The 13406-nt window shown below is 35.2% G+C and overlaps 1 protein-coding gene and 1 long non-coding RNA gene across 2 annotated transcripts; both read left to right on the forward strand.

Moving 5' to 3' along the window:
• Positions 1 to 5096: 5096 nt before the first annotated feature.
• Positions 5097 to 6081, forward strand: LOC132194394 (cuticle protein 12.5-like). The gene is made up of 2 exons (XM_059615641.1): positions 5097 to 5180; positions 5385 to 6081. The coding sequence occupies exons 1-2, from the start codon at positions 5169 to 5171 to the stop codon at positions 5859 to 5861; spliced, it is 489 nt and encodes a 162-aa protein (XP_059471624.1). The 5' UTR covers positions 5097 to 5168; the 3' UTR covers positions 5862 to 6081.
• A 2942-nt stretch (positions 6082 to 9023) lies between these two features.
• On the forward strand, positions 9024 to 9494 carry LOC132196999 (uncharacterized). The gene is made up of 2 exons (XR_009441807.1): positions 9024 to 9093; positions 9151 to 9494. It is a non-coding gene; the product is annotated as an uncharacterized LOC132196999 (long non-coding RNA).
• Positions 9495 to 13406: the final 3912 nt, after the last annotated feature.

Here is a 13406-nt window from a genome sequence, read left to right on the forward strand (position 1 = left end):
TGCTGCTATTTGGATTTAAAAAAAAAAAAAATTAAAGTAGTGAAATGGGATTAGACTGCCCGTCGCGCTATTGGCCTTCAGAGTCGAGTGAATTCGCGGCTCTTCACGCCACAATAAGTGCTGAAATTAATCTCGCCTCTCGGGCGGCAACTATTTAAGTATCCTGTTCATGTCCGAGAAAAATTCGTTTTCTTTTCACGAAAAGAAGATTAATTGAGTTGCGTTGTAGCGACTTGTCGCATGTTTAAAAAGAAGGAAACGAAAAATATATAGGAAGTGACAATTAATAAGTGAGAAGAGGAGCTAATTGCTGAAGGAAGAAGCTGCAGTTTTTAATCTTTCTCATGCACTTTTCTTTCGCCCTCGCGAGCTTAATTATCAACTGTAACCATTGCCATTATCTTCTATGGCGCGGCCTTCCCAAAATAAACAAAACGCGAGGCCGAAACTCATCATTAAAAAAAATTATGTGTGCTTGCCTATTAATGCCATTATAAAAGTCAAAGTTGATCGCGTGATGATGGATGTGAGAAAAATGTAAATTTTTATACGCAGGTCTTTCGGCACCCAATCAATTTCAATTTCGTGCTCATCTTTTAATAGGTTTCGCAGAAATGCCACGTCGGAATAGAATTAAAATTAACTACAATAATTATCTAACCGTGATAATTGCAAAGTTGCTAATCTATTTCTACGAAATTTGGTCTTCCTCAATCTAAAAAAATTTTTTTTTTGTAGAATTGAAACTCAGCTATTCCTAGAGTTCTATTAGATTCCATTATCTAATTCTTGTTCTAAATTTTTCCATTATTCACGTGCGTTGCAATTGATTGGTCAAGATATATGGTAAAGTGGTTTTATTTTAACAATTTTTCAAAAAATAATAATAATAGCAACAAATAAAAATTAATTTAAAACAAAAGCTGATGCCAAATTAGCAAATGGCGTTTATTGACTTTTATTATGTTATAAAAAAGCAGTCAAAATTAAAATCTTTTTTATGTGCGGTCAAGAGTTGACTAAAATTATTTTTGATTGATAGAGTCCAATTATATCAAGTTCTGAAATGAAATATGAATTTGTGATTGCAACTCACTGCTAAAACTTGTATAGCATTATTTTTTTTCTTTTCCTGTTTGGAAACACCAGCCAGACAAGCACAATAAAATATCATACAACTTCTTCGAGAAATTTCCGAGTTTCAATTAAAAAAACTCGGATGCCGCACTGGAATAATAAATGTATATTATGAAACAAATTTTTAAAGCTCATAATAAAAAATGAGCTTATTTCTCCATATTTAAATTTCCACCTTTTTTCAATTCCTAGCATGAAAGAAATTAGCTTTCTTTGCGCTAATTCAATTAAACCTTTCATCCACTTTTCCCCTGAAGCATGATTTTGGCACCAACTCAACTCCATTTCTCCGCGTTGATACTGTAGAAATTGAAGCATCACGATTTCGCACTTAATTCGCACACTTTGGCTGAATGACAATCGAATCTTCATCGCTCTGGTTGGACACCTGCCAAACTCCTTTATCTCTTCTTTTATACTTCCTTTGATGTCCCACCAGCTTGATTGGTTGTCACAATAATTTATTTTTACCTCCTATATAAATCTAAAACAAGATTTAACAAAAAAAAAACTCCCTTCATTTTTTTTAAAGAGAGCGTTGAAATAATTATCGTCTCCAAAATATCAAGGCTACCGACACAGGGAATCTGAGACGCGTCTGCGAAAATTTATTTTTCCACCAGCAGCCCCGTCACCTGAGAAAAATTAGTATCTGTAATCCGAGATAAATTGCGAGCGATCACATAAATTCCACACAAAAATTTTGTCCCTGGTAATCCTTGAGACACTTAAATTATTGCAAATTCCTTCTCAAACGCGGAACAATAAAAAAGATTGAAATAAATTTTGCGTGACTCTCAAGGCTGGTCGCAATGTTTGCGCTCGCAATTTATTATTTTTTTCTAGAGATAATTGCAGGTCTGCGCTGCAAAAAGTAAATTTTCGCAGCATTCCTCGCGATCATAATCAAATGAGCAAAAAATTGGCCAAAGTAATAAACGTCTTCTCTGCAGGAGCAAAGATTGAACAGAAGATTGAAACTATAAAGTCATTGAGTTGTATTGTTAGTGTCACTCAACGACAAATCAATTACATACACGCAGGCCACGCAGCTCGCGCGTTAATTAGCAGAAATCAATAAAGGTGATCACAAAACTGGTTGCGCAAGTGAAGGAAACAATTAATGCCATCGCTGCAATTAATTACATTATTTTAAACGACGAGACTTGAACATGCCGCAGGCCAAAACATATCAAACCACCTTTCATTTTATCAACGCCTCAATTTTTTTAAGATTTCTTTTAAAGTAAAATAAATTTATTAGTTATCAATCACTTCCAATAAAAAAAATTAAATTATTTTCAATATAATACTTAAAATTATCATCAAATTCATTGGAAATAAGAAATAATTAAATAAAAATAAGTGATTAAATTTAACTAATATTTGTTTTAAATAATGTTAAATTTGCTTATTGCCAACATCAATTTTTTTTTCATTCAGTATTTTATTGTATGTACTAAGAAATGTTTCCAGAAGTCGAAGTCGAACGCAATAGAAATTTTCGCCGTTGGCCACGTTTTCATTTGAAAATTTTTTGCGATTAACCGCCTCGCTCTGTCAATAAATTACAAATCTGCATCGCCCATTCATTAAGACGGTCTCGCCTTAATTTTTATGCAGATCTGATTTCGCCTTCTGTCTATAATGTTACATCAGAGAACGGTCTTATTTATTATTTACGGCCGCGCGGAACCGCTTCTCGCCAAATATGTGCGACGTTGACGATCACAGGAAATAAACACTCTGGCAAACATTGGAACTAGTTTTGATGTCTGTGTGGCAATTCGGAAAACCCGTTTGACGCTCGGACGTACTTCAAAAATTCATTCTTATTGTACAACTGTTGCCCTATTTGCTAAAATTAAACCCGCGCAAACTAACTGTTCTCGAAGGTTTTGAAGTTTTTAAATTTAAATAACGTTGATAATTAAACTGAGAAACCTTATTCTAAAAGTGTATCGATCCTTTGGCCTTTTTGTGACATTTCTTGTATCGTATTTTTCAACAAAATGAATTAATAAGGAAAGATATGATGATTTAAATAGAAATTGATACATTTAATATAATTTCAATAAATGTCGATTGCGATACCTATTCTTATGATTTAAACAGTTGTTTTGTGTCTTTAATATCATGATATTTTATAATTTTAGGTCTTATAGAATATAATTGGCACACATTATTTAATCACCTCTTTAAAGTTTATGTTGCAGATCATTGAACTATTATTGCAACTGAAAATAAATAATTAAAAACAATAAGATATTTCCCAAAGTTTTCAACATTTTTGTATGTGCACACTTTTAATTTTTAAAGCATCTGCTTCTCAGAATCGCACCCACAATTAATAAACAATGTGTTAAAAGCCTTGTTAAATTTTACACACATTGAGCACAACCTACGCAACGGTCAGACCCGCGAGGAATTTATTGAGCCCTAAAACGAATAGCACGCGGACATCGAGTGTCATTTTAATGGTTTTATTTTACAACAAAGGGATCGAAGCGAGACCATAAAAGCAACGCACGCACTTTTGCTTTTGCCGCTGAAATGATTTATAGTCGCGCGCGACGTCAAATAAAATAATCCAGTTAACCACATTATACAATTTGCTCGCAGCTGCGGGAAGAGAAACTACTTCAGCCAACATCTCCGCGGCGACGATAAAATAAATGCTAACATTGTCTGTCTGCGTGCATTTGTGTTTGAAAGAAATATGAAAGCTGCCCAAGAAACTATGTGTGTCCTGCAAAAGTGGGCGAATTTTCGCGATTGCAATCTTCGAAAACAAATCAATCACTTTTGGATGTTTGGAAGAGTTTCGAGAGAGAAAAGAAATTGGCTCAGGAGCTATCCCAATCTGGACCGGTGCTAACTAAATGCAAGTCACGATTAGCGAGGCAGCAACATAAAATGCAAAATCAATTGTTGGCGCACAGAAGCGTGCATTTTTAAAGATGCAAACGAGCGCTTCGATTCTGCTAGAAAATTTCTTCTTCGGCATCCGAAACGTTTTGTTTTAGGACTCTCGTATTGTTTCGCAAACGGCCATAACTCTGCAGCGTGCGCCGCGCAATAATAAAAATTTGTTCCACCTGTCTCGGCTAGAGTGCAATTTTTCTTTTTTCCAGCACGAATTCCTCGAGGCCCAAACAAATTATAGACAAATGACCCAGGTGACAAGCGAATTTTATACGCGAATTTCTGCAATTGGTCGTTGTTAATTGTTGCAAAATTTGCTCCAATATGTGCGTGAAACAAAGCTGAGAGTTGCATCAGGATAGTTAAGACGTATTATCTGTGCAATAGAGACAAAACAGGAATAACTGACAAATAAAAATAAATAAAAAATACTTTCAACTCAAAACTGAGTAAAGCTATATTTTTTTTAGCTTATAACAATTAAAAAAAGCATGAAGCATCTTTATACCTCATTTAAAAATTTTGTTTTGCCATTTTCTGAATATTTAGAAACTAAATTATTTAAGACTTCACGATTACAATTATTTTATTTTTTATTTCAAAAAGGATTAATTACTTTTCCTATGAGGTTGTTAATGTTTTTTTTTTATTTTTTTTTTTTAATATTTTTGCTGTTGAGAGTTACGTCATCAGATCAATTGTGAGACGAAAGTGACTAAGTAAGTCTCAATTTCTATAAATCGACAAACAGCCTACTTGCATCTTGATTGAATGCACGCGAGATACAAAAAATTTCATGAAGTGTATTACTTTCTCGAGCAAGATCCAATTACCAGGCCAGCTGAGAATTGTTATCTAACAGCAAAAAGAGACAAAACAAGAACTAGCCGGTCTCGTCATCAGCTTCAATAAAAGTAAAATCTGCTTTTCGTGCGGCCAGGGTGGGGTGGGAGTGGCACCTTCCGCCAGGTCGCCGGCATGCTCTCTGGGAGGAGGCCGCTCAGGGCCGCCCTGCGAGTGGGGTGTCCCGCCAACTATATAAGCTGGTCGGCCGCCTAGCAAAGGCACAGCTGAACCCACAGCCGCAAATACAACAAACAATCAACATGAAGTTCCAGGTAAGGTCGATTTCTTCTGATATATTTTACTTTTCTAGACTCCCAATAGATTCGAATCTGTTCTCCAAAGGATTAAAACTTGTGGTCCCAATTCAATAGCTTGGCTTTTTTTAGTTTCAAATTCCAGTAAAGTAATAAGTTTTAATAAATTTTCCAAACTTTTTAATTTAAAATTTTATTGTTAATTTGATTTTGTCTTCTTAGGTTTGCATTGTTCTGGCCCTCGCCGCCATCGCCTTCGCTGAGGAGAAGGAAGAGACCAAGGAGAAGCGCGGAGTGATCGCCTCCACCTACGCCGCCCCCGCCTACGGTTATGCCGCCCCCGCCGCCTACGGATACGCCGCCCCCGCCTACAGCAGCTACGCCGCTCCCGCTTACTCTGCGTACGCCGCCCCTGCCTACGCCGGATATGCCGCCCCCGCTTACACCGCCTACGCCGCCCCCGCCGTGGCTAAGGTCGCTGCCCCCGTCGCCGCCTATGCCGCCCCCGCCTACACCTCGTACGCTGCCCCCGCTTACTCCGCGTACGCTGCCCCCGCTGCCTACGGCTATGCCGCCCCCGCCTACGGCTACGCTGCCCCCGCCGTCGCTAAGGTCGCCGCCCCCGTCGCCTATGCTGCCCACGGCGCCTACGCCGCCCCCGCCTACGCCAGCCCCCTGGCCTACGGACGCGTCTACTAAGAACTCCAACCACGACTGACTCACCCCCAATCACCCCTCGTCGAGTAACCATTGCTTCATCCCCCATTGTTGCGATCTTGTTTTGAAAGAAGAAAATGCGTGCCTGCAATTTTTGCAACATATCATCTTTTGCAAAATTTTTGCAGAGTGCCGACGATGTAAATCAAAGAAATGTTAATGCCAACTGCTGGAATAAATGACAACACACTGTTCCATGAAATATATTTGTCTTTAAATCAATTCTCAGATGAAAACCCTTTGAAGATTTTATTCTAGTTTTATAAAATCATCTAGGTGGTTTGAGCACGGAAGCAATAATTAATATTAATGAATTTAAATTTCTACTTTTTAATAATTTATCTTCAGGCAACACAAAACAACGCATTGACTTATTTTCATGAATTTACTTTTGAGTATTTAAAGTTCAAAAATATTTTGTTTCCGTGCAAGGAAATTTTACTTTGATAGTATAATTTGTTAAAAAAATATTTTTCAAAATGGTTGAAATATTTTATATATTCTAAAAAATTTCAATTCAATTAGAGCCCAACACATATTGCAAGTGACCCTAACATCCAGAGTTAAATTTCAGATTTCTCAATGGTTTCTCAAGTTATAAGTAAACCTAAAATGTCGAATTATTGAATTTTCCTATACATTTATCTAAAATAAATATACTGAAAATCGCCACTGATGGTCAAAATTTGAAGAAAGATCATTTTTGCTGTTATATGCTCAAGTAAATTTTTTTTGTTTAATTGCATTTTTTAGTGCAACATCCAATATCAAAAACCAATTTCTTTTCAATTTAAATTTAATTTCTATAAAACCAAACTAATAAATCCAAGTCTTATGGAATCATAATGGTCTGGCTTTAAAACTAGTTTGGCTTTGTCCTTTCACTATTTCTAAAATCTCACATCTTTGTTTCCGTAATACCCAAGTAATTATAAGTGTTACGTGACAATTTTTCATGCGTGAGACTTTTCACTCGCGTCCTTGTTCATGTAATTTGGACAGAACCTCGTGTCAAGGCTTATTTAAAAAGACAATAAGAATATAATAATTACTATTTGAATAATTCAAATGAATTTCCTGGTCCAAACTTTGTCGTTCTACTTGAGACTAGACGGGCATGAAAAAATGCTATATAGAAAAAATATAGTCCCTTCGGCTATTGGAAACTTTATTATTAAAATTTAAAGACAGTCATCCGGTGCGTCTAGAACACTGCACGTGAGGCAACATCTGAAACCGGCAGATTGTAATTCACCGTATAGTGAGTCACGCTTGTGTGGAAAAGTGGTCGCGTCTCTCTGCTGCTCTGGATTATTTCTGCGTGATCGTTGGGCGCGACCGAAAAAACGCACGAGCAAAAACACTTTCGTCCACGGATCACGTGCAGCACAGGCGTTAGTTTCCACCGCCCACTTTTTGAAACCGAAACCCGTCCCTTGCTCCCGGGAAAAATACAATAAAATAATTACACACACACACACAAATGCTAATTACGCAGGGGCAGCCAATAAACTTTAATGACGTAATTGCACTCGCGCGGCCCGACTTCAAATAATAGCTTTCTTTATTTCTTTTTGAACACCTTTCTTGACACATACCGGTTTGCTTTGCAGTGACACACGCACCAGAGCTAGTGAGAGATTCAAAAATCGCAGATCACGACTCGCTGATAAAGAGAGTGCTTTTTCGCATCTGCACGGTGTGCGAGATTTCTCTCTCCTGCGCCGTCCAGTTGTTTGATTAAAATTCTATTTGATTTAACTCCCTTCTGGTAATGCAGCTGCACCGCGTATTGAACTGAATTTCACATCTCGATCCGCGGCAGACAAATAAATTTCTCGTTTTTCTTCTTTGGCGATCGAACACGCCTCCAATTGCTGGGCTTGCGGGCGACTCTGATTTATGGCGAGGCTCGCTCCGATTGTCCTGTCGATTGGCCGATTTATTTAATGCGCAACGGTTTCAAAATTAAAATTCATGTGCTGCGCATACAAGGTCTATAAAATTGCTCTCCAAGTAAGTTTACAAGAGCGAAATAATTAAATCAGAAATTAATGCAGAAAAGAGTCAGCTTCGTTTGATCTTCTAATTTTTAGCCCTACATTTGCAGTGAATGTGCGTAACTATATAATAAGCTTGTGCAATTTGTATTTCGTTTTCAGAAAAGTATCGAGTTACCGAAAGATTATTTTATGTTGCTCTCGTGTCTAAAGAAAACAAGGCGCAAGTTGAGCTTTCATTGCAAAATTAGCATCTCTCTCTCACTCTTGGTATTGGTCGTTGCCTCAGCCGCGGCCATAAACCATGCACTAAAATGTGGCACTACATCTCATTACACTAGACGTGCATTTACATTCGAAAAGCGCCATAGCCGATTTTATTCCTTTATTTATGGCCTTTCGAAAACGCGCCACACGATCTCTTTCCAAATCTCGCGTTTCGTACGCAAATCTAGTTGCGATCGCAATTTATGAGAAAACTTTTATCTGTTTGTTCTTCGCTGAACGCAGACGTCGGCGTTTGAATCAACTGAGCGGAAACTGACCTGCCTCTCAACCGCAAAACAATCGAGCTAGCCTAACAGATGGATGACGGGAAGTTTCTTGACCCCGGGGCGTGTGAGAAATAAACCAGTTGTCAATTCGATTTCATTTTCAAATAGAGCAGTATTTGTTATCTGCAATTTTTCAATTTCCATTTGCATAAGTGGCGTGTGTAAGCCTTTCATAGTGCAATCTTCCTAAGCTGATTTACATTATTTGTATATATTGCCAACACTTGGGCAGGAAGAAATTTCTCTTTTGCGTAAGAGTCGTTTATGAATAGTCAACTGCACAACAATTCAATTTAATAAATATCAAATTTTAATATTTTTAAGATGAAGAAAAAACATCATTTTTGGTGTGCGGGCTTTAATTTGTGGTTTAATCTCTTAAATCCCCTTAAAATAAAAACAAAAAAGATGAATCTTGATTTATATTTATTTCATGCAATGACCGGTACTGACACGGTAAAAGACAAAGTCCGTGTTTGGCAAAAGCATTCAATAGATGGCAAAGTATCAAAACTTATGTCGTGTTAGCGAAAGCTTCCTTTTTGCGCATTGATATATAGGAGGGGCGCTTCTTTATAAATAAAAGTCACCGACTTGCGGAAACTATTAAGGTGACCAGGCCTAGCCTTCCACTTGGTAACATCTACCATGACAAGCTTGGTGAGCTAATTCAATATTAAAGTGAATTTTTCAATTTTTAAATCATCTTTTTTATAGCGTACTTTGTTGTTTCTTGCGGCCGTTTGTGTCTCTGCGGCGGAGGTCGGCAGGGAAAAGAGAGGTCTCGCTTTGCACCCCCTTTTCGCCAACTACCCTTTACCCCTGACTGCCTATTCACCCTTTGCACCCTTCCCCTATTCATATCACCCTCGACCTGCCTACCACCAACCCCTCCCTTTCGCTCCTGTGCCCGTCCCGCAGCCCTACACAATTAGTCCTGGACTGGAAGGAATCACCAAAGCTATATATTAAAATTTGTGGAAAAAATTACGTCATCACAAATAGAATTCCAAATTATGTGTTCATTTTATCGTGATTAAAAATTGAGATTGTTAAAAAAATTTGCACTGATTTCATTTTTTTTTTAAAGAAGTATAAGAAGTGACATAAATAAATTTTATTTTAAACACGTTGATGGACGCTGCCGATAGGATTTCATGTATGCAACCAGCGCCGCGTGAAAGTTAGACAAGTTGCATATCTGTTAGACACAAAGTCCGTCTTGGTGTTATACAAAAAATGTTTTCACTGCTCATGAATTATGGGTGCAACAAGCAGCAGAAACATGTAGAGCAGGATTTTGTTTTATCTTTTTAAGCGACTCACAAACCCTTCGAGGTAAAGTCGATTTTAAATTCAAATCACCATAAAAAAAATTATCCGCGATTTCAATTTTTAGTTCAAAAATAAAAATTGGCCTAATTTTAGTGATCGTAATCGTACATTAATTTAACATAAAAGAATGTTTTTGATAAGCAAATTTCCCTTGGGAAAACGCATGATTTTAACTTAAAATCAGATGATAGATGTACAAATCCATAATTAAACTTTGTTCAAAGTATTTCAAGTCTATTGTTTTTCTCTAGTTTCTTTAGCTAGCTTTAAATTTGGCAGTTGAAACGACACTGATTGAATAATTAAAAGCATTTGATTTGAATAATGAAGAATATTTATCCAATAATGTAATAACGTTTTATTATTAAAAGTGAGATTTGCTGCTATATACCTTGTAATTCCAATAATACATTAATATATTTATTCAATATATTTTATGTTTAAAAGAAGGAATTCACGATTCATTCATGAACGGAAAATAATTTAAATTTTTAGTCTTTCCTTAGTTTCCTTAAATAAATTTTAGGATTTTTTCAATAGAAAAACTATATTCTGCTCTGAATTTTTTATTCTAACTTCTATTACCATTAAATTGGTTGTTATTAATTGATTTTTGTCTGTCTGGAAGAAAATAAGATAAGTATGTAATTTTTTCACAAATTGATTCAAATTTAGCTTAATTAAAAATTAAAAAATAATTACAAAGATTATTTTTAACTTATAATCGTTTTTTTTTACAAAAACTAAATATTGTTTTTACCAATTTTTTAAGGGTTAAGCGAAAGATACTATCTTTAATTGTATTAATTTCAGTATTTAGTGCTTCAATTTTTTTTAACTTAAACATTGTTTTTTACACAAACATAAATACATAATCGTGCGTTGAACAATTTTTACTCCCTCATAACAGCTAAAATTAGTAATTTATCAATGCCACCGGCCACTACTAGAATGTGTTGTAATTTTAATATAATTTAATTTAAATATTATAAAAGCATTATATAAATACATGAAATATCAAAATAAGGAATAATAAGGTATAATAATGGAATCAGAATTTGTCGACCAAACTGCACGTCAAGAACGTCCACTACATTAAGAAACCCGTAAAAAAAACTTTGAAGTATATTTTACTCATTACAATTAGCTTTATGTTCAAGAAATTGAAATATGGAAATATAAATGTTACGCCGCGTGTCTAATTGGACTTGAGCAGCAGCGCAACGCTCGCAGCGATGCGGTTCTTTAAGCTTCTTGTAGATTAAAAAAAACACTGTGTCCTGGGAGGGCAGACAAAAATTTTATCAAAGCTTGATGGGTCAACCTGACAGCGATCAACCGATCATTTCAAAAAAGTTTGATCCACCACCAGCGAAAGCCCAATTGGAGCTCCAATAAATTGATTATCCAGACCTTTCATGTACCGTGCTGGACGGCATGATGTCAACAGGGCACCGGAGGAAAATTTTGAACGTTTTGTTTCCTACTTCTGAAGACAATAACCTTATGTTGATTGGTCACCGCTAAAGAAAGATAAAAAAATACCCAATGCTTTAATTTATTGTATATAAATTGGTTTCAAAAATAGAAATGAAAAACTAAAAAATAAATCATTATTATTTGTGTATTACTAAGTAGCAATTATTCAAAAATTTTAATTGTTAAACCTAGATTTGATTGTAATGATAAATTGATTAGTACAATATAATAAGTAATAAGCAATATATTATTAAGAAAAAATGACGTGCACAAATAATTGTGAGTCAAATATAGCACTTATTCCCACAGTCTAGCTCCAAATGTAAAAAGGCGTAATGCATTTATTGCAGCTTATTATGTGAGCTGGCTCGCTGACCTTTGCGGGAAGTGCGACGGCGGTGGCGTTTCATAATAGAAATAATTGCACTCATCTCGGAGCCACTTTTCCCAAAGAAGCAATTATAACAATGAGTCGTCGCGTTTTCTGGAAGGTCGCTGCTGCTTCATACAAAGCGATGAAACATCTTCATTGTCAGTTGTATGTTGAGAGGAAGGGTTTCTCTAGTTTTAATACCCTCTGTGAACATTAACTCAGAAAAAAGGACGTGCGTCAGAAATAATCATCAGCAAGCTTTTAATTTTTATATTAATGAAAGCGTATAATTAAAATTTTAAAAGTTTGAATCGCATTGATAGAATTGATTTTGTTGCACCGTTTTGCTTTAATTTTTATTTTTCTAAAAAAAGATTTATATAATAGATAATAGGCAAAAATTAAAAATTGAACCAAATTTAAAGAAAATAAATAGGCTGTTATGTTTTATTGAATTTTTTACTAATTAATAAATTTTTAATGTTTTGTAAATATAAACAAAGCATAAATTTAAAAAACATTTGTTTTTGTTCAATTTTTTCTAAAATAAAATAATCATTTTTTTGTTTACGATCATTTTATAATTTTTTAATGTTTCTATGATTTAATTTATTTAATTTTTTAATTTAACTAATTGAGAATAAAATGCTTATTAATAAAAACCCAACACATTTTTTTTTATAAAAAAGTGACATGTTTATTAAAAAAAAATGTCTAACTGCTATTTTTTTTTATATAAAACTAATTGTAAGGTTATATACATTTTAAAGTACCTTCTTCGCTTACCTATTTCTGTTGGGAAACTTCACAAATATATTATTCATAGGAACTCGAAATGAGGAAATGGACATAATCATTAAATTTACAATGCAAAGTGACGCAAACTTGTGTATTTATTTCTCTTCCAGTGCGCTTTACAAGAAAATAAATGCAGAAGATATTTTGCAAGCGAGCGAACAAAAGCGATGGGTGCGATACGCGATTATTAAAAGTCGCTCGAGCACACATGCAGAAGACAATGTGCTCTTTTATTTTATATCAGTTTCATTTGCTGCTAGGGATAATTGCACCGTCCTTGCGCGTTTGTTTTTTTTTTTCTTTTAAAATGTCAACCGAGGCACAACGAGCAGAACGAGATGAGAATAGGAAGTAAGGCGCGTGCACACGCGCCTTTGTTCTCCAAAAGGCGAATGATCGCCAAAATCTCGCAAAAGTGTCGCCGTCGCGGCCAATTATTCTCATCTTCGCACCCCACTTTTTGGAACTCGCAAAAGGCACAAGGTCAAACCGAGACAATCGCATAAAAAAACACGTCATTTTCCTAAAAATGTATGCAATAAAAAAAACTAGTTAAGGTACCATTGAACTCACCAAGCGAAAATAATAGAGATTTTGTGGTAAATGACGAAATTTTTCTACTAAATACAAAGGAAACTGGCTGAGAAAATTGTTGGTTTATTACTTAATTTCAGGTTCAGGGTTAATTTCTGGCAGATATTTGTGTAAAGAATATTTATGATGTTTTATATAAAATACTTAGTAATAAGCCTGATTAAAAAAAAACTGGATTCTTCACGAATAGAAAGACGATCAAAAGCAGAATATGCAGCAGTTAATAATATAATAAAATAATATGTATATTATTTGTTCTTGAGTTTTTGCGACATAAACTTTTGAAATTTTTAACAATCATGCAATGGTAACTGAATATAAGTTTTTACTTATTTTAGATAAAATACAGTTAAATAGATTTAGTTTTTAAGCTCATGAATTATGGCAGACCACA

The sequence above is a fragment of the Neocloeon triangulifer genome, unplaced genomic scaffold, assembly GCF_031216515.1.
Source record: "Neocloeon triangulifer isolate White Clay Creek 2 clone unplaced genomic scaffold, ASM3121651v1 ptg000001l, whole genome shotgun sequence".
Lineage (NCBI taxonomy): Eukaryota > Metazoa > Arthropoda > Insecta > Ephemeroptera > Baetidae > Neocloeon > Neocloeon triangulifer.